Raw genomic sequence first — 21,960 nt, 5'->3', positions numbered from 1 at the left:
TGCATAAATCAAAGAAAAAGTCAGTTTCCCCCAAATTTTTATAATGGTGTTTTACCTAACCCAGTTAGTCACCTTAAGTATACTAGACAATTGTAGTTCACATAAAATGTGGCTCTATTTTCATGTACTTAATTGTGGCATATCAAAATGAATCTCTTCATTCTATGGCTCACTGGAAAGGCAAAAGAATATGATACAATTGTCTAATATATTTCAGGTGACTAGCTTGATTAGCTAAGCCACCATATGTCTCAAACTTTATGAAACTACGTAAATATTGACTTTTTCTTACAGCACAAAAATAGTAATTGACAAAGGCATTACCTATTAGCAGGAAAATGTATTACTTTTCTATCAGTGCTTTAAAATTTGAAATTGGTTACTTAGATTCAGAGGTATAACGCAAATAAAAATGTAAAAAAAACACTGGCTTTGGCCATCTTGATGACATCATATAACACTTCAGCTACTAATCAGAATGAGTTCACACATCAAAACATAATACATAGAAACACTTCTTTCAGAATAATATAAAGTTTCACCACCTTACCTGATACCATTAAGTCAATTTTCGGTTCTTGGTCCACACACTGAAACAAGGGCCTCTCCTGAACTGTATCTATGTGAAAATCCCCTCTATTAACCCGCTCAACTTTTTCTTCTTCTACTCAATAATATTCCACTTCACCTCTGTAGAAGAGTCTCTTCTTAGCTTTGTTTATCTTACTGCATTACCCTTCCTGTGTTTATGTTTTGTCCAAGCCATAGTGCTAAACTTCCTATTCATCATGGCACCATTAGCAGCAATATTCCAACCTGGTCTTTAGTGCCACTCTCCTCCAATGTTACCTTAAGCGCTTCAATTTTTTTACGCCTCATTTCTGCTTCTTCACTTGGATCCTGGGCAGGAGAATCTCCAGCTTCATTCTAAATACAAATGCGGTGGATACAGTTATTTGCGAACTAACAGATGACTGCATTATATCTATAACTGTAATTTTTGAATTGTATAAATGCATGGATTTATATGAGACCCCATTAAGGTCTCACAGTTTACAAGCATGAAGATACATACATTAGATTAGAATGATTTTATACTTAATCGCAAGTGACAAAACCAGGCTGTTATACAAATATTTAAAATGTCAATTTAGAACATTAACATCTCTGTGTTGTATGTCATTAATTCACTATCACCTTATAGTGACCCGATGAATTAATGATCTCCCAAACATCCTATAATTGACAGGTTTGCTTAGGTCTTTCAATTTGGAGGCTGTGATTTCCTTTGTGAGTAAAATCGATGTCATGTTAAGCCTTCCTCTGTTCCTGCAATCTTCAATTTTCCTTAACATTATTGTCTTTCCAGAAAGGACACTTTCACACATGCAGAATAATGCATTTTCAATCCACTTTCACAATTGTTTGCAGATGGGTTTTGCTATTTCGCACTGTAAAAATCCAGCTTCAAAGTGCATAAAAGCTTTGCAACAAATGGCTTAAGACAAATGTACAAAGAGTACTCCACATATTAGTGATGCCACAAGAGAGATTTTAAACCACCATCTTCTATTAGTACATAGTTAAAGTCTTGTACAGAAGATGCAAAAAGAAGCATCAAGGATTTTGATCTGAAGAAATTTCTGTACCCTTGATGACCTTTACAGCAAGATTTTTCGTACCTTCGCTGGCATACTGTGGTTTTCACAATAACACTGCTACAAGTTTTATTTTTTCTAGTATACTTAATCTCATAATGGTGCACGTTTTCACTTAAAGAATAAACACATTTTTGTTTCATAGAGAAATATAAAATAGGTTATAATTAATAGTGAAAACACTGCCTAATCCTCATGCAATAGAATTATCAGGATGCCATCTGACAACATTCCCCTTCAAGATGTTTATCAGCACACTAACTTCAGTTAAACCCACATAAAGTGGTCTCCTAACCAGTAATCCATTTGCCTTTTAATATATGAAACCGACAACAGAACAAAACAATCCCACACCCAAGCAGCCAATTAAACATTAAATATGATAATCTTCTTGCTACATTCAGCTATCACAATAAAACTTGTTTACAGAGTGTACTTTGATCAAAATCACTTGCGATGTTTAAATGCAAGACAATCCAACAAATAGGGCGTTAAGCTAGAGTTTGTAACTGATTTTTTAACCCATTTCTACTAATTATGGTTTGCTGCAACATCTGAATTCTTTCATCTAAGTTCTTGAGTGGCTCTGCCCAACTAACCACCAGGTCACATTACAGGGAGAACATCCTTCTTATTGGGAGGCAGAAGAGAAGCTGACAAGCCAGGACTTGCATTCAAATTAGAATCTGTCACTCAGATTACTAAGAGTTTACAACACAATCCGTGTTTTATTGCAATGTCTGAATGCAACCTCAAACCAAGAAGATACTTGTGTCTAATACAAAATTTCAAATAAAGTCTTGGTATTTTAATGACAACAAGGTATTCGCTTCCAAAGGGAAATGTGAGGAAAATAGCTTAAGATGCTGTCCCACCTTGAATCTCTCTATGAGCACAACAGCTCTCAGGGCACTTTTGCACTTGCAGAATAATGCACTTCCAATCTACTTTCAGTGCACTTTGCAGCTGGATTTTACTGTGCGAAATAGGAAAATCCACTTGCAAACAATTGTGAAAATGGATTGAAAGTCAATTATCCTGCATGTGTGAAAATGCCCTCAGAGCTTCTTCTCCTAATCTGATAGACCAGCACAGCTAACATTTGCTTTTGGGGAGCTGGGCAGTCACTAAGACTCCTAACATCAATTCAGTTCCATTTGGCAAAGCAGATGGATGGTCTGTCTTATACCATGGACAAGATAAGCAGAGCTGTATTAAATTAATTGGTCATGTGTCTCAATTAGGAACATCTCCACCTGCCTTTTCTCCACGAAGTTTGGCTTTAATCTGCTGACGTTCATTGAAGTTCTGAAGTCTAATTTGTCTTAGCCTTGCCAAGTACTCCTGAAAGAAAAACAAAATTAGAGACTTTTCCATCTGTGGATGAAATAAAAACGTTTAACACCATACGTAAAATGAACAAAATGGTCAAATTAATGGAACAGCTTCATCTCTATGTCTTCTAGATAAATTCAGTTATTCATTTAACCCATTACTTGAGGATCAGGAAATATGGAACAGTTACTTATTTTATGAGAAGAGGAGCTATCTGTTTCTGATCATATGTTTATGTAACAATTAATTCATTCACAGAGGCTTTTCTAAGAACTGCATGTTGATACTAATGGGAACTCTGAGGAGGAACCCTATCTCTTGGTTAAACATGATAATTCATGCAGCAAAGATGAGGCAAAGAAAGTGGCTATGCACGTAATGAAGGCAGCAAACATGCAGGAAGCGTACCTCTTCCTCCTTGTTTCTGGCTTTCCTTCCTCGTGAAGAAATGGGCCTGCCTCCATAGATAGCTGTCAGGTTTTGCAGTGTATCCTGTTCACCATTTAATGTATTAAATTCAAGAATGGTTGGGGCTATCACAATATCTAGCCTCATATCTACTCAACAATTGATAATTCATTCATTGATCATTACTAACTCAAGTAAAAGCATTTCCTATCTAGACAAGGCAGTAAAGACCTTGCACTTTTGATGCATAGGTTTGACCTGAAGTGCAAAGCATTTGGATTCCAGAACACCTAGCAATTCCCTGAAAACTGAGGTAACAGAGATGGGCCTAGGCTTGCTCTGGCAGGAACTTGCTCTGAGAGTCTAGACTTGCTCTGAGACAAAGGGTATTCTTTCTCTGCCTCAAAACTGTAAAATTCAGTGTACACAAAAATAAATGTGCCTGAAAAGGCAACAGACACAAGATTAGGCTTTTCGTATCTCTTGTCAGCATGGCAGCTCTCTGTCCATAGTGGACATTCCTTTCAATAGTTTGTCTTGAGGGGCATAAGTTGCTGTATTCACAAAGCACACATCAATGGATGCACTGCACTGAAGTGTGCATCATAATTAAAAAAATTGGAAATAGTCAAGAGGCTTGCATTTGCTTCCTTTTATTGTCTTACAAATTTTATCATCATCATCATCACTTGTTTATACTGCTGAAGAGGCTAGTTTAAACAAGAAAAATATAATATTCAGAGGACTTGTTTCTCTAGAAATATAGCAATGCCCCCTATTTATCCATATGCGAAATATATTTTAGGCGGATACAAACATAAGTATCACTTTGATCTCTTAGCTTGCAGTCTATATTTATCAGCATTTTTAAAAACTAAGGGGGCACTTCGAATGTGTAAACAAAAATGATATGTGTTTCCAATATACTATAAATGCATTTACAGATTTTGCAGATACAACGAAAACCTTTTAACAAAAATAACCAAATACACATAACAGTTCTTTGTGCAAGCAGACCTGATCCCTTTGATTCCAGAAACATTGGGCCAATTTCTGCTTTAGGATACGGATATGTCTATCATATGAATGCTATATATCTTCCAGGAAACAACGACAACAGTGAAAGGAAGACATATAAACTGGCATATATAATATAAGTGGATGCACTCCAAAAAGCTGCAGCAACAATACCAGTGAGGAATAATCTTAGTTCAGATTAAGACTCAAAACACCATTGGAAGAAGACTCTTGACAGTCACAGGCTTCCCACACAACAAGCATTCTGTGTCAATGACCAGGCAATGACTGGGCATTAGAACTCAAAAACTGAAATTGGGCGGCCAGCGAAAAACCAGTGATTTTTCTTACACAAAATTCATGACCGTTCGATCAAAATAATAATGAACTTCTCACATACTTGCGCATTACGTTATTGACCCAGTAAGTTTAACTAAAACAGCTGTTTCATAAGTTATACACTGCTAAAGTCCCATGATTTACGTGGCTGTTAATGACCAAGAAGTCAATGTATATTGCAGGGCTCTCTTTTTCTGACATTAGTTCCCTTCAGGGATGGGCTGAACTACTCCTCAACTTGGGGACAGTACCAGAATAATTCTCTAATGTAGCAAATTCATTGCAAGGAACATTAATCAGATAAGTAAAAAAAAAATCCACGTGGGCAAATCAAATGTGCAACCTTCAAGGGATTTAGTCAGATTAGGACTGTCAATGTTTTAATAATTGATTGCTACTTGCATAGAAGTTTACACTTCTTCAGCTTGTTGCACTAGTTACAGTTAAAGCAAAAGACAGACTGTATCCTGGAAGATGATCAATTAGAATCAGCATGTCTTTGAACTATCCCCATACAAGCCATTGTAATCTGTTTACTATGAACAGCTCTGAACAAAATGCTCAAGACTGTGGAACCATTCTTTTATTGTAAAGATAAATGTTCATAGGAGGTTATAGTTAAAAGCAATTCAACGGTTTGTTGAATAAAAAAGATCAGCGCTTCATACCATATGTCCCTCAGCACGAGCTTTGTTTTGCAATGCTTCTCGCTTCCGCTGCCAGAATTCTTCAACTTGTTTAGCTCTTTCTGCAGCCACCCATCCTTTCTGCCTGTGTAAAATGCGGGGAAAATGCAAGACAGTGATAGCCTTTTTACTTCAGTCACCTCTCCTATCAGTCTGACCATGGAACATCTCTTACTAAATCACTGCAATGGCTGCCTGCTCCCAGACACAGCATTAATTTCTCAGCCTTCCCTTCAAAGGTCTCCATGACCTTACTCCTCCTTTTTGCTCTGCTGTTAAATCCCAGTACAACACTGCCCTTCACTCTTCCAGATTCACCATTCGTGGTGTCTACAGCCCTCTGCTCCCTCAGATTACTCTGTCCAGTGGTGTACCGCCCACGGGGACAGGTGAGGTCAATGCACCCACCCCCTCCTCCCCCGAGCCTAAAGACACAGCTGACCTGCTGCTGAGGCACCCATGCGAGCTGCCCCTGAGCACAGGGGCAGGGGCACCCAAGTGTTCTCCCAGGGCACCATTTCCCCGATACACCTCTGCCTTTCTTCTTACATTGCCCGGTATGCCTGAAACTGCATCATAGAATACTTGTGAATTGTCCCATCTCGCTTCTTCTTTCTAGCCCATCATCAAATCCAACCTTTTAAAAATAGCACCAGGCTTTTTAAAATAGTCCAGGCTCATGTGGAGGAAAACGACATGTGAAAGAGAAATATATGAATGCCAAGTCATGTGCACTGAGAAAGAGTATATGAGCTTTTGCTGGAGATGCCACAGGCATGGGAATCATAGAATCAGGCACACTCCTATTCAGAGGCGTTCCTCCCATTGGGCAAAGTGGGCAGTTGCCCAGGGCGCCCCCTTGTGTGTGTGGGGGGGGGCGCGCGCAAAAACTGCAGGTTCGTTTGTGGGATTTTTTGTATTTTCAGTGTATTTCTGTTTTGGGCCTGCAGAGGGCGCGGTTTTTAGGCTAGCAGCACAAAAATTTCTGGGACTTTTCGGGAGACTCTCCTGATGATACCACCCAGGTTTGGTGAGGTTTGGTTTAGGGAGTCCAAAGTTATGGAATCCCAAAGGGAGTGCCCCCATCCCCCATTGTTTCCAATGGGAGCTAATAGGAAATGGGGCTACACCTTTGAGGGTCCATAACTTTGGACCCCCTGAACCAAACTTCACCACACCTGGGTGGTATCATCAGTAGGGTCTCACAAAGATACTCTGAAATTTTGGTGCTGCTATCTTAATAATTGCACCCGTGACAGCAGGCACCCTCTAAATTTCCCCAGATTTTGCTTGCTTGCTTTGCCTAATAAAGGTTATTATTATTATTAAATCCACCCCCTTCAGCATGGATTTAAAGGGAGAATCTGGGGTCCCCAGTTTAAACATTGAAAGTGATGCTGTTTCAGGGTGGGGGATAATCCACCCCCAAACAGCATCACTTTCAATGTTGTTTAAATTCAGGGACCCTAGTGATTCTCCCTCCTTTTACGCTAGGTGGATTTAAAAGAAGAATCTGGGCTCCCTAGTTCAAACACCATTGAAAATGATGCTGTTTGGTGGTGGATTCCAGCATCACTTCTTTAAACTAGGGAACCCAGATTTTCCTTTTAAATCCACCTTAAAGGGAGAATCTGGGGTCCCCAGTTTAAATAACATTGAAAGTGATGCTGTTTCCACTGGTTCAAGGGACTGGATATAACACCATAAAATGTTTTCATAGCAGTAATAAAACATTTTGAAAGCATTTTGAAAATGTTTCCAAAAAAATATTTCTGCTGTGTGGCATGGCCCATCGCTGTGTTCAGCTTTGTGAGTTGGGACATGTTCTATAATGTGATGGTGACTTTGAAATGACCTGGTGGAAAAAAATCATTATTTGGTCATGGTGGGAAAGGGGGGGCATCAAACTCAGGTGTTGCTCAGAGCTCCAGTTTGCCTAGGCACGCCATTGCTCCTATTCATCTAGTACTTCTATCAGGTGAATATATGCAATCAAAGGAAGAAAATCTGCACATAGGATATTTAATCATGCTATCACACATGTCCATCACCTTTTTCATACGTCCTAAATTTTCCTGTCAAGAGGTAGCCTGGAATCTCCACATAGATGTTTGTCTGAACTCATGGGCGGATCACTGCAATCAGCTTTGATCCCTTTTGGGATGTGCACTCAGGCCCTGAACCTCTTTGATGTCTCTGCATTATAACATCATAAGTTGAAGACCCACAAGAATTTGTAAGAGGGCATTGTAGTTCTTTCCCCCAAGCCCCATTCTTCCCTCTATTCCATCCCTGAAAGTCCCCACAACCTCTCCCCTTTTCCTGCTCCTCTGTCTTCCACTTTAACTCCTACACTCCTGCTGGCAGTCTCTCCCCAGGGAAACTCTGTTGCACAGTACCAGCCACTTGTCTGGGTTGGGCCCAGTTATGTGGTTGGGAACCTGTAACAATTTGTGGAGGACACTTCACTTCCCCCTGTATCCCACCCCCCACTATTTTCTCTTTACCTCCAGCCACTACCCCAGACCCTCACCTGTCTTTCTTCCTTCCCACCAACAAACATTCTACATTTTATTCCCCCCCCCCCAATTTTCAGCTAAATTTATTGTTTGATTCATTTATACCCTACCTTTCTCCACAGCAGCTTACATAACTTTTTCACTCTTCACTTTATTCTCACAACAATCCTGGGAGGTATATTGGGCTGAGTGTGCATAATTGGCCAAGGGTCTCCCCAGTGAGCTTCCACAGCAGAAAAGGAATTAAAAGCCATGTCACCGAGATCCCAATCTGAAACTCTAACCAGTATACCAGACTGGATTTGCTGGTGTGGCTGCTGTTGAACAGTAGCAAGTAGCTGGGCATGGGTGAGTCACACAAGTCGGGCGATGTCAGTCCGCAAGGTGATTGCTGCCAGGCTTAGCCCCAATTAGTCCACCAGCAAAGGGTCGAGGCAACCCTGCAAACGGCCCTCCGCTTCCCATGCATTTTACTGACAAATCAAGACTTGAACTCTGACAATACTGTTGCGGTTACAGCAACAGAGGGGCATTCATTTCTTAAAGCTACAGGTGCTGCTTCTATTATTTGGAACGGGGATTAGTCCCCAAGGTTTTTTTTTAGCAGATAGCAGATTTTTCTGCAAACTCAGGGATTTTTTTCAGGTTTGTAAAAAGATCTCGCTTGTCTGTTCTTGACTCCAGTTTCCAGATTTAAGTATTCACAGGTTTGGCCATGATGAGAATCAGATATACTGATACTTCAATAGGAACAAATGTACGCATGTCCAAATCATGCATCCTGTACTTTTACCATTCTAAAACTTCCTTGGGAGAAGAAAAGTTAGAAACTTTTAAAAAAATTCATTATTGTTTTCCATTAGTTTCATGACAGAAGAGAGCTTTTAAGATTAGATAGCAACAACCCGGCACCATCTACAAACAATAAAAGATTCAAATTAGGTTATCCAAACCGCAGTCTAACAATCTCCTATAGTGCAAGTGAGCAAAGCAAATCAAAGGAAACTGAGCAATCTTGATTTGCACCACATGCCAAATTAATCGAATTCAGAATACATCTTATTTGGGCCTGAGACCAGATGGCAACACACAACAGTTGAAACTGCCAGATATATTATAGGGGATTACACTTTATATTGAATCAGGATAAATCAGGTCAGCTTCAAACGGCAATAATTGTTCTGTATAACGTACAAAAAGTACTTATGAAGAAGTCACTATAATTTGATTACCTTGCCCATAAATAAAATTAGATACCGAACTATGTACAGGATATTATTTTATTGCAGAATTCAACATTTAACATTGCTAAACTTAAGCCCTAACAGTGATTTTATGATTCTAAAACCAATTTTTAAAATTGAAATGCCTTTGAAGATGCCAGTCATAGATGCAGGAAAAATGTTGGGAGCAAAAAAGATCAGACCACGGCCACACAGCCCCAAAAAACCCACTACAGCCAGTCGATTCTGACCATGAAAGCCTTTGACAATACTGATTATAATGAATTTTTATCAGCTGAGGTCTGGATATGACTAGAAAAATTATGTTTAGGATACACTGGACACCACAATGACTCTTTAGCAAAGGACTAAGTATCTAACTGCTGGCACTGTAAAAGTCACAGTGTGTGCCCCTTAAAAACATGCTTTGGGTGTGTCCAGTTTGGTTTTTCTGTGAAGAAGATATTACTCATATCAATTTTGTATTAGAATATTCATTGATATTGGCGGAGGCCAACCAATGGTCGATGTCAGTGGAATCCCTCGGCTCTTCCTCTAGCTAAAGACTCATATTACAACACTGCAAATCTAGTAAATCAATGGATTGAGGCTATTTAGTACTCTATTTGAATCCATGACAAATAAGATGGCAATTGTGTGTGCACTTTTTAGATATTTGAAACCAGTTTACAGAAACATAGGTCAAGATTTACAACCACTTGTTACACGTTTCTCTGTTTTTTCTCTCTCTTCTATTTTACCTTTATTTAGTTGCTGGATCATTTGACTTAATTATCTAGAAAATTATCATGCATAATATCATGAGTATTTTCTTTTTAATTAGTCTTCAGATGTAATTCTTTCTCTTTTTTGTTCTGTTGGTATTTACAGAAAATAATACATTAAAAAAACCCTCTATAATAGAATCCTTCAAAGACACTGGAAACGGATCAATACCTCATTTTGCAGAGCAAACATGTTTGCCACCACATCAGCATTTGAAAGGCACTTCCAGCAGCAAACATGCAAAGGGTAAATAACAGACATGCTGCCTTAAACACCTGTATGTTTAAAGGACCAGGTTCTGTTATTCACACTTTACTTGGTTATTAAACCACATACATGACAAAAACCTAAACAAGTACACGGGACAGACCCACACATCCACAGTCCAACCTGTTTGCATTGGCTTGTCTAGACACTTCCTCCAATCTTTTCACTCTTTTCCTAATTGCATCAGCATCAGGAGAATGATGGTGACCTTCAGGCCCATTAGGAACGCCTGGATGAACTCCAGGTGGAAGTCTTCTGTAGATAAATACGTACAGTAATTTTCATTACTTTTATCTGGTGCTGCATGTTCTCTGCTTTCAAATGAAGGCAAACATACCTGTCCACATGCTCTGGAGATTGCTTTTCTCTCAAGCCAGCCTCTTTTCCCTCAGCTACTTTAATGTTTTCCCTTTGTTGTTGCATCTGATCGAAAATAGCATGATAGTGTTCATACAGTCCTCGAGCCAGAGCAGGTGAAGGCACTACACCTCCCCCACCACCAAAAAATTGAGCCTAGAAATTTAAGAACATACTCTTAAATTCTGATTCTTGCACACACTGGCAGCTTTACCTGTCCCAAAGGTAGCACATTCACATTCAGACACGGTAACTTAATTATGCATTCTCAGTGTGTCACTTTTTATACTATAGTTTTCTGCAATTTAGCCATTCAAATAAGCTTCTGTTCATTAATTACTTGGCCAAATGTTGAATTCTGTACATGGCCTACTAGCAATCCAACAACGTACAAACATAGAATCACAGATTTATGCAAAATCATCATGTAGCTTCCTTGGAAAAACAGTTAGCACATAAACATCTGAAACATTTCTAACAAATCTATCTGAATACATTTCAATGCTTGCTTGAGCAAAACCCATTCACGTTAAAACATGCAGCAATTTAACACACGATATAACAAATATTTTGGATGAACAGGATAGCTTCTAGGCTCGTTTGAGATGTCTAATAGGGTCATTCACCAGAATGTGCAGTGTATGTATGACACATTGATATCAACCCTAGCAAAAGAATATATGCCTTGGACACATTAGGCATTACAAAGAATATCCCCCCGCCCCCCTACATAACCCAGAGCTACATTTAAAATGGGCTGAAAGGCAGGCACTTGTAGAGTTTAGAAGCCTGGTAAAAAAGGCCATTGAGCAACCACTGCACAGCCTCTCCATGGCGCCTCATGCCATCTCCCTTCTAGCACGTCCCTAAAGGGTCACAGTAGTGAAAGTAACAGAAATCATTACAAACGTTTGGTGTACCAGCAACTGATCTTCCTTTGAAGAAAGCCAGTGCTCTGGAGGTAACAGAAAGGGTTAGAAAGGCCACTGCATCTCACAGCTGCTACCAACCTTGGTTTCACCACTTCCACCTGTACTGAGCACATTCCTCCACCCTTGCTCCCTGGCCCTGTTTATTCGATCCATCTAGAAAGAAAAACAAACTGAATCCAAACACTGTTGATAGAAGTCAAACTTCACAAGAACAAGCAAAAAAATTAAGATATTGTACCCTTTCTTTCTCAAGTCTTCTCATCTGCTCAACCTTCATGAAACTGATCTAAAATGAAATATCAGAGCATGTGAACTAAGCATGTTAAGCTACCCCAAAGCAACAGAAACCCACAAGACACACACCTCCATTCTATTTTAAAGACTAAACAAAAACAAGTACCTGTTAATGGAAACAAGTCCTCAATATGTTCTAATTTACCTGATCCCTCTGTCGCTTTTCTTTCTCAAAAATTTCTAGCCTTTTCTTTTTAGCAGCTTCCTGAAAAGGAAACACAAATATAAACTCCAAATCGTCATTTCAACAGATTTAAGATCAGGCTAAAAGGTATGTTGCAGGAAAGAAAATGAGATTAGAGGATATCTAATAAGGAGGAAAGGTTTGAAGGTTTTGATTGTATTTAAAAGCTCATAGCTCAGTTTTTTTTTCCCCTTTGGCATCATCTCTTATACCTCAAACATTTTCCTCCTTTCTTCTCCTGGTTTCCCTTTCTTCACAGGAGATGGACGGGCCTAAACAAATCGAAACTACACATTAGAAGGAACACATAGAAGACATGTGTTCTAGAAGACAATTCTTGAGGGTAGTATCAATGTGGGAACATATTTACGCAGTTAAATTTTTCAGACTTTACAAACCTTAAAACCCACCCTCTGCAGGTGTCAAGGCTAACCCTGCCTTGGTGCAATAACGTAAATGAGCTTCAACTGGATTTGGTCTCAGTAACTCATTCAGTAACTGCTTGTGGTAACTGTTACTGTCTCAGCAACTGAGGGACAGTGCAATCCAGGGGCGGGGGGGAAGGGGGGGAGCTCTGCAGAGGCCAGGGATGTTGCTGTCATGGCATAGCTGTGCCATCTCCAAAGGGGTTTCAGGCGGCATAGGAAGCCGGAAAAATAGAGTTATCCCTCCAAACCCCCTAGGCAGGCCAATGGGCTGTGTCACACTTTTAGCTGGTGTATGTCTATGCCAGTCAAAGTGTTCCCAGGACAAAAGGCCATAGGAAGCAGACTAAAGTCAGCTCCACCCCCCAGGAACTGCCCCCCCAGTGCCGGTGCAGTCTCTGGAGCTGGAGGAGCGACAGTGCAGTGGAAGCTTCGGCATTTGGGCACAGTGGAGCTCTGCAGTGGTCTGCTGATGATGTTAGTGCCTCTCCTGCCAGTGCATTTGCCCCTTGTGCTAGTATACAGGGGACTCTCACTGGCATGCCTTTGTGCTGCTTCTACATCTCTTTCGCTCCCCACAATGGATTACATTGTTACTCTCTGCAAAATGGTCGCGAGCAGAAAGAAAACACATACAGACATAATTGCCTTTTTATCACATGGGAGAATATCAAGTTAATTACTATTAAAGAATAGTAATTTAGAAGAGATATTAAATAATTTCCAAGTTGTATTAAAGGAAATTCTCACCTTGGATTAAGAATGCTACCTATATAAAATGTGTGAAGTCACCTCTAAAATACTTCCCTTCAGCTGCACATTATGGTCTCTTACAAGTGCACCCTCTAGCTGGAATGCGTGAGTAGGCACTTAGGGAATCAATTCTTAGGTGCTTAGTGTAGGTTCTTTATGTTTTTATTATTTTAATTTTATTTTGAATATAACTGAAGATATTTTTTATGTTTACAACATTTTCCCCTTCTTTTATTTTGGGGGTATCCCCACCAAGACCCATCCTGGTATACATAGGCTACAAGGTCTTCTACTATTTCTTTCTGAAACCATTTTTAAAGCTAATTTCCCCTTTTCTGGGTCCTGTTTGGGTAATTCACTGGTGAAAAAAGGAACAGTGCCACCAGAAGGCTGTGATGGGAAATCATATGCTATGGTTCGTATGGACAAAATCTGTGTGGAATGGGGAGGACTACTAAGGAGGGGGGAACTGAAGGATACTGAATGAAAAAAAACTAGCCACAGCCAATCCTTCTAATCAAGAAGACATACCTTTATTTTCTTATTGAAACCTTTTTTCTCACCTGTCTACATTTAAGTAAAGGCTTCTCATAGTACTTTTTAGCTCCATCCCCAGGCTTCTTAATGATTAAAGGCACTCCATATTTAGCAGCAGGCTTGGTAATTTTCTGAGCAGGTGCAGCAGAAGCCAAGTGTTGTCCTTGAGCCGGTCTCTTTACTACATAAAAAAGAGATATTGGAGAATACACATATGGGTCATGTTTCTTTAGAAATCTCCCTCAAGACACGCCATCACAGATCAGGTTTAGCCCAACTCTGTTCTCAGCTAAGTACATACCTAGTTTGGCATAATATTGGCCTGCTTGACCATTTTAAAATTGGAGAAAATGGAAACTTTTAAAAACTTTCCCTTTATGATAAAATGAAATGTTCTTTCAAAACAATGAACGCGTTATACATCTTGCAAAGAAGATTGTGTCTCAGAATGCTTTATGTGCAACCTTGGGTTGGCATATTGGGCCACTTCAAATTATCAACTGAAAAATCAACCTATTACTTGGCAAGGTAAATGGATGTACATGGCATTAGAGGTCCATTGATCACCATAATTTCAAAACCAGCCTTCTAGAGGATTCCTGTTATTTATTTAGCACATGAATATTATACCATCAGCTCAATCCTGGAGGCCAGTGTTGGGGAAATGGTGTGCTGGAGGCAGTGAAAGGGAGAAACACAAAAACCCTCCTTGCTCCTGGGGCTCCCCCAATGGAGCCCTATGTGCTTACGCCACCCAAAAGGGTGGCATAAGTGCAGAGCCAGGGCTGCGGTGCAACTGGTGCCAAACCTAAGCTGGAAGCCAACCAAGGTTGGCTCCATCCCTGGGAATGCCTCCACCGCAATGGCTGGGTGGCAGTGCATTTGCCCCTCTGCTGGGTTAAGTGCCCCAGGGAGGGCATTTCTGCTGGCCTCCAGAGAGGTATTCACACACACACCCTGGATTGAGCTGCCCGCCTTCTTAAACTCAAAACAGCTAACAGTGCAACAAGTTTCAATGACACAAGCGACAAGTTCATTAAATCGGAACAAACATGCAGAGTATTGCTTTTCCTTCTATGGAAGCTGCCTAACAGACAGAAATTTATAACAATACAATAATGATTTTAAGTCATAATGAGGTCTGTTAGATAACTATGAAAGGAGTTTTACACTTGTATATACACACAGAGCTGCTGTTAACTAGATTTTGACAATTTTGGAAACCGGTAAGAAGATTCAGCAGAAATCACATCTAATGATGACTTCCTCCTCATACATTACCTGGTGAAGCATCCGGCCCAAACTTTTGCAACACTTTATGGCTGAACTCTTCTGCAATAAGCTAGACAAATAATGTTAGGTTAGTAGCTAAAACACTTGCACCCACTGTTTCAAAATTAGACATATTTACAAGGATAGCTGCATCCCAACAAATGTTAAGCTATTCCTAAATTTGTGGGGAAAAGCTGTTAGCTCTTTAGGAAATCAAGTTCAAACTCAAATCAAACCTAATCTCATTGACAATAAGCTAATGGAACTATTTAAGAAGTACTGATACAATAATAAACCAGTTTGAATTACAAATGAAAGTCCTACAAGCTGTGTGACAAGTACATAAACCACTTGCCTCAATCCAGAGGTCCATTATCTACAAACCTTAATGAGCAAGTGGAATTCTGACATAGAACAGGCTTCCCTCCCTGCCATCTTGGCAACATTTCTGCATACAGTCATCACTGACAGGGTATGACTGACTTTTGACTGGAACTGCCACATGTGACTCTGGATTAGGTGAAGTTTTTTTCAGTGTATAAACACATCTAATTTGAGATTTTTTGCATATTAAGGGGAGAAAATGGCTACAGAAAATGTCTAGAATGGTAGTAAGCTCGAGTACCACAGTGACAGAACTTCATGCAAAACGTTGCCGCCATTCAAAATGTTCCACACACAGTTCCAACACATGATGTTTGGACAGTTGTATGGAGGCTAGAGTATTAGGACTAGAATTTGGAAGACCTAGATTTGAATTTCCTTATGGAAGTTCACTGGATAACCCTGAGCCAGTCACCCTCTCCAGCCTAACCTAGTTCACAAGTTGTTGCTGTGGTGAATAGAGGTCTCCACAGGGGAGAACATCAGGGCAAAAATAAATAGAACCAGATGTGATTATTTTTATTTTTCTATGGAAGCAGTTTATAAAATGCAGTGGCAAATCATTTGTTTAGAACTTTTTTTATTAATTCCCTTACCTATTCTGGCTTTAAAGTTTAGAACTTTTGTAGGTACTAATGCACTTAATATAAAGCATTTAAAAAGATTTTCAGAAGAACTTCACTTGTAAGAAAAAACTGAAGACTATACCTGTGGTGGGAGAAATTTCTCAATGCGTTTAATTATAAAATTTTTCTCCAATATGGAGTTCACTGAGGGTCTATCCCTAGGATTTCTTTTAAATAACTGTGAAATTAGACTCCGCAGTTCGTACGAATAATGCGTAGAAACAGGTGGAAATGATCCAGAGATTATCTTGAGTACCAAATTCTTCATATTTCCAGCTTCAAACTAGAGAAATAGGGGCAATTTGTACTTATCAGAGAGCAGCAACATCTTATCAAAACAACAACAAAGGAACACCTGAATTTTGCAAAACCATTTAATTTAGAAATATTTTAATAAATATTTAAACAAACAACTTGAACAAGTTGTTTCAACGTAGTCTTCCCCACAGGGCTGACAAAGCATAGTGAACTGGATCCAGCACTTTTGCTGACAGAGGAGGGGATCTTCTCCAATTCCCCACAAATAATGCCCCTCACAGTTCCTCCTTAACTCTGGAAGCAGTGCTGAAGTTCTGTCCCATGATCAGTGCTCTATTCACAAATACTTGGTTTCCAACCCCTAATACTTAGAAGTAGTAAATGGATTCTAAAATCATTTTAAAGTGTCTACTTACTGCATGCTTCAGTGTACACATTTCATAGAGAACACAACCAAGAGCCCATATGTCACTAAAGAAGAAAACAGACTATGTTAGAGTGCACTGACCCAGATCTTCCTACTACACATTAGTTAATTTTTGAAACTTGGGCCTGGTGCACATCATCTTAAACTAACTTCCAGGAGTTTGTGCATTTCAATGTGGGCAAGTTCTGCAATCTGAATAGAATCTTTTGGAGTTTCCAAGGCCATGGAAATCAAAGACATGCCTGACTTGAATAAGGAGTACAATCACGTAACTTGAGTTAAGAAAGCAGCCCAAGGCAGAATATGAATGGCTTGCCTCCAAGAAGCTACTATTCCCCAGCTTCGGCTGCTCCCAATACTATGCCTTCATCCTCTGAAAGAAGGAATTCTCAGAAGCATCCTTTTCAAAAGATTAAAAGCACATGGATCTTCACTAATAATCTGGGTTAGACAAAGGCCAGACTTATTCCTTGGCAAAGAAGATCAGCAATTCTGCCAACAGATTTGGGGCACTGTTAAACAACATCAATCAGATAGTTATTAAACTGCCATTTTTTCACTGCAATAGATTTTTTTTTATACCCAAGCAGAAAAACTTAGACTGAACCTCCCTGGGCAACAGGACAGAGCATATCTTGGTGATTATGGGAAGCTATAGTGTTCAAGAACAAGATGGAGGAAAATATATACTACATAAATGTTGGGAGATAAAATTCTGCATAATTTGAGCCATCTACAACTTTTTGCTTTGCCTCTTCCCAATAATCAACAGTGAGATGTGTTTTAGCTTATGCACTTAGAAGGAGTTTGACAGAAATAAAGCAAAGCTGAATAAAATCCAGGGTAGGGTTTATGCTAAAGAAGATACCTTTTATTGTTGTAAGGCTTGTTCTCACAAATTTCGGGTGACAAGTAATAAGGCGTTCCTATACAAGTTCGAGCAAGCTCCACTGTACTAAAATAAAATCAGAAAAATTATTAATTAATTATAACATGGCAGAGGGTATTATGATAAACAGCTTAAAAAGTGAATGTTACCTGTTGAGCACTCGAGCTATTCCGAAGTCTCCAAGCTGTATTGTGCCATCTTTGGTTAAAAATATATTCTAAAGACAAAAGAGCAAAAAGTGAGTAGAAGACCAACCAATAGTCAATAACAAGAAAATACATCTATAAACATAATTGAATGCTTTTAGCTAAACGTGTCAGTCCTTGGAAACACTCTTACCTAAAAACACATTGATATGGCAAGAAAGTTTTATTACGATATCAAAAGAAAAAGATAATGTTGTTCTGCTAAATGTAACCTATTAAATGATGCAGACCACAGACCACAGATATATCACTGTATTGAATGCTTATGAAAACAAAGACCAGGTTTTCCCATTAGAATACTGAAATGTAACAGTTTCTCTTGCCTACCTGTGACTTTATATCTCGATGCAAAATCTTCCTGTCATGTACATGTTTCAATGCTAAGCAGATCTGTACAAACCAATCCACGACCTAAAACAAACAATCAAGGCAACATTTGTTAGAAAAGTTATTTTTAAATGTGATGACTAGAACAGCAATAAATGCAAACTCTGAGGTTCAATATCCTTTATTCATCTTTTCTTAAGTTCACAACAGTACAATTTCCTAGGATTAAGAATGACAACTTTTTAGATCATTGTTAACTTGACCAATTCCTGAAATATACTGCATCACAGATGGGATGCAAAGAACTGAAAGCACAGCTTCAATTGTAGAAGAGATCTGCCCCTTCCTGCTGCAGCTTATCACTCTCATCAAAATGCTGCTTTTAGGAGCTGGGAACTCTCATGAGCTGTGTAATGTAGATGCCATAAGGAGGAGGAAACTGGAAAATCACTTCATACCCACACTTCCACTAGCAGAAGATGACTTTCAGTACAATCAGCACGATATATTACATGCATTGCACAGAAAATACTATGCAATATACTCATAGCCTGCATGTCCCTCCAAAATAGATCCTCGAGAAGCATCACACTAATTTAAAGCACATTAAGAACACTAACCACAATAAATTACGACAACCCAATTTAAAAACAGCCTCTATGTAGAAGACAAAATAATTCCTTCAAACTATAAGCAGCTGCAGTTCAAATATCAGACCTGTAGTACCATAAGCAATACACAAGAACAGACAATATACCCGACTTCAATTGCACGACCATATACTGCCCACATCATTTCTATGTACAAGACCTTATATCACCATGTGAAAAGACTGCAAGCCATGCATATAACCATGTACACAATGTGGGAAATATTGTGCTGCGTGAATTACACTTCTTGCAAACACTTTCTTTTATCTTGAATGCTAGGAGGAAATCACCACCAACTGAGAACAGCTTTCCAATTCTCTGGACTGATAAAAAGCATCATGCTAGGCTTTTCTTTGAATTCTGGGTTGACCCAAGAGTGAAACCATAAGAAAGAGAACTGCTAAGTCAGTTGCCCTACCACTGTATTTCTAGAGTCATCAGATCACAGCAGCTAAGCAGGATTGGACTGCTCAGTATTTGGATGGGGGAACCACAGAGGAATTCCAGGTGCAGAGGAAGGCAACAGCAAAACGCAGCATCTTGCCTACAGAGTAAATGTTCGGAGGCAACCTTCAGCAAATGGTGGCATGGAGAAACCCTTCAGCTGCACACAAAATGTTGGATGCAAGCTGAGGGTGAAACAGACCACAGAGCAAAACTATCGGGCAGGAAAAGTAAGATGCCTCCTGAGCTCTGCATTCTTCACAGTCAGGCAGGTGATGTATTGCAAGCAGATTAGGGGGAAAAGGTGCACTTTGAAGCCTTCTCCCAAAAAGATGCCTTGAGCTAAAATAATGATAAGAGAAAATTTGTACCCACCAGGCTGAAGACTAAAAAGTCACAAAGTATTTTATAACATCATGGCAATGCTTAAGAATTATTTCAAAACAAATTTGTACAATACAGGCACACAGCAAATTTTAACACAATAACAGCAACAGCTAGCCAGAATCTAGATAATTACTGGCCTCGTGAAAACTGCAAGGCTGTTCTGTAAAACAAAATAAAAAATATGTTACACAAAAAATCACCATATACAGGGAACACCAATTCCAAAACATGGAAATACTTACAAGCAAAAAACAGGGATGTTTTCTCAATGCTCTAACAGTAATTATCTAGATTCTGGCTAGCTGTTGCTGTTATTGTGTTAAAATTTGCTGTGTGCCTGTATTGTGCAAATTTGTTTTGAAATAATTCTTAAACATTGCCATGATGTTATAAAACACTTTGTGACTTTTTAGTCTTCAGCCTGGTGGGTACAAATTTTCTCTTATCATTATTGTGTGTGTACCTTCCCCTTAATCTTAAATTTGAGCTAAAAGGCGGCATCCTGAGGATGCCTTTTTAAAGCATTCCCAAGATTTCTTATTTAGACTGTGCAAAATGGACCATCAGGTTTCTATTAAAGAGACAGGATTCCCCCCACCACCAGGCAGAGGTGGAGCGAGGAGAAATTCCGCCCGCAGCGCCACCCACCCCAGAATGCCCCTGCCATGCCTCCGCCCGGGGCATTGCGCTCTACCCCGCCCCACTGGCGTAATGCCCATTGGGCAAGGTGGGCAGCTGCCCAGGGCATCACCTTGTGGGGGGCATCAAAATGCTGGGTTTGTTTTTGGGTATTTTAGTGGTTTTCCATTTTTGGCCTGCAGGGCACAGTTTTTAGGCTAGCACAGGGGTCGGGAACCCGCGGCTCACGAGCCGCATGTGGCTCTTCTGCCACTGTTCTGCGGCTCCATGAGCCGAGCTGCCGGGTCCATCTTCACCCGCCTTGCAAGCAGCAGGGCGGGCGCATCCGTCGCCCGCGGCCGGCCAGGCCGTGCCGCGGGCTTTGGCTCCTGCCCGCCTCGCTCATTGCGAGGCGGGCGCTCTCCCGGCGGCCGGCCAGAGACAGTGTAGTAATTGGTGGGCCAGAGATTCAACTGAGCCATCGTTACATGAGCACAATCTTTTAGCCTTTTCTTGCTTATTAAATCTGCCATGTAACAAGGCAGAAGGCATAACATTAAACCTGGCTCTCCTTTGAGCAGGGTTTATTAAGCAATACAGATAGTGTGCCAAGTGGCCCCGTTCAAATGGGAGAGAAAAATACAGGGGGGAGCAAGTTTTCTTGGCTGCGGTGATTAGGGTAGAGAACTCTCTATCCAATAGTTGACCTTTTAATTTTCTATAAGCTTCTGAATAGGACAAAGGGCAAGGTGAATCCACTGACAGTCCAATAGAGGCTATTTTTTCTTCAATTATGGAAAACCAGGGGTTGGAATGGGTGTCAGAGCACAGATGGTGGACCAGGGAATTACAGTCCGAGAGAAAATGAATTCGCAGCCAGAATCTAAAAGCCCTCAGCCAAGCGGCTGATTCCAAGGAGTTTTGACCTAACTCCAGACAAAGGGCTGCATAGGGCATGCAATTTGGGGATTAGCTCCCATTGGAAACAATGGGGGATGGGGAACCCCCTTTGGGAGTCCATAACTTTGGACTCCTTGAACCAAACCTCACCAAACCTGGGGGGTAGCATAAGGACAGTCTCCTGATGATACGCTGAAATTTTAGTGCTGATATGTCTAAAAATGCACCCCCTGCACGCACCAATGTCCTGGTGCAAAAAAAATTTGGTCGTGGTGGAGTGGCCGCCCATGGGGGGGCGGGCATCCAACTCAGGTTTTGCCCAAGGCTACAGTTTGCCTCGTTACGCCCCTGCCCCGCCCCATTGGTGCTATGCCTCTGCCCCCAAGCTGTTGAGAACCTTAAGTACAGAAAGCTACTGTTAGTTATTTGAAAGTTAAGCCAAGCTGTAAATAAACAGCAGTTACATGGCTACTGTTAAATACTCTCAGATCAATGTAGTGGACAATTACCAGAGGGAGAACTATTAAGCAATATAGACTTCAAAACCAGTTACTTACCTGGTCTTCTGAAAACAAGACACCTTTCTGTGCATTAATTTTCTTGAACAGGTCTCCTCCTTCACAATAATCCATCACTATGTAAAGACAACCACCTTCTACAGAATGAAAATACCATGAAATTAATTTGTCAGTAGTGAAGACAGTTCCTTGGTTTTTGGATTTCCCAATAGTATATACTTTAACTCTGTGCAAGAGATGGGAAACTCAGCTTGATCTTAAATATTTTCAGAACTCTTACACATTCCAACATCAATTTCTCCTAAGCAAGCACAAGTGTAGAAACTGAAAGTCG

General features: G+C 40.1%; 1 protein-coding gene across 12 annotated transcripts in view; it reads right to left on the bottom strand.

The window, feature by feature from the left end:
• The window catches only part of NEK1 (NIMA related kinase 1), a 49,127-nt gene that overhangs the window by 23,463 nt on the left and 3,704 nt on the right, over positions 1–21,960 (bottom strand). For 2 of the 12 annotated variants that reach the window (XM_048509468.1, XM_048509475.1), the window contains exons 4-21: positions 21,666–21,763; positions 18,110–18,193; positions 17,726–17,793; positions 17,556–17,642; positions 16,677–16,731; positions 16,085–16,285; positions 15,002–15,062; positions 13,747–13,901; positions 12,218–12,277; positions 11,967–12,026; positions 11,766–11,813; positions 11,606–11,680; positions 10,576–10,751; positions 10,362–10,493; positions 5,426–5,528; positions 3,402–3,485; positions 2,919–3,002; positions 850–927 (exon numbers count right to left, since the gene is read on the bottom strand). In XM_048509468.1, coding sequence (XP_048365425.1) covers positions 850–927; positions 2,919–3,002; positions 3,402–3,485; positions 5,426–5,528; positions 10,362–10,493; positions 10,576–10,751; positions 11,606–11,680; positions 11,766–11,813; positions 11,967–12,026; positions 12,218–12,277; positions 13,747–13,901; positions 15,002–15,062; positions 16,085–16,285; positions 16,677–16,731; positions 17,556–17,642; positions 17,726–17,793; positions 18,110–18,193; positions 21,666–21,763 — 1,709 coding nt within the window. The remainder of the gene's footprint in view (positions 1–849; positions 928–2,918; positions 3,003–3,401; positions 3,486–5,425; positions 5,529–10,361; positions 10,494–10,575; positions 10,752–11,605; positions 11,681–11,765; positions 11,814–11,966; positions 12,027–12,217; positions 12,278–13,746; positions 13,902–15,001; positions 15,063–16,084; positions 16,286–16,676; positions 16,732–17,555; positions 17,643–17,725; positions 17,794–18,109; positions 18,194–21,665; positions 21,764–21,960) is intronic. The other 10 variants (XM_048509472.1, XM_048509478.1, XM_048509469.1 and 7 more) reach the window with 9 other exon arrangements.

The sequence above is a fragment of the Sphaerodactylus townsendi genome, linkage group LG10 (assembly GCF_021028975.2).
Source record: "Sphaerodactylus townsendi isolate TG3544 linkage group LG10, MPM_Stown_v2.3, whole genome shotgun sequence".
Lineage (NCBI taxonomy): Eukaryota > Metazoa > Chordata > Lepidosauria > Squamata > Sphaerodactylidae > Sphaerodactylus > Sphaerodactylus townsendi.
The sequence above is the reverse complement of the archived record's forward strand: the minus strand, read 5'-3'. Positions and strand labels throughout refer to the sequence as shown.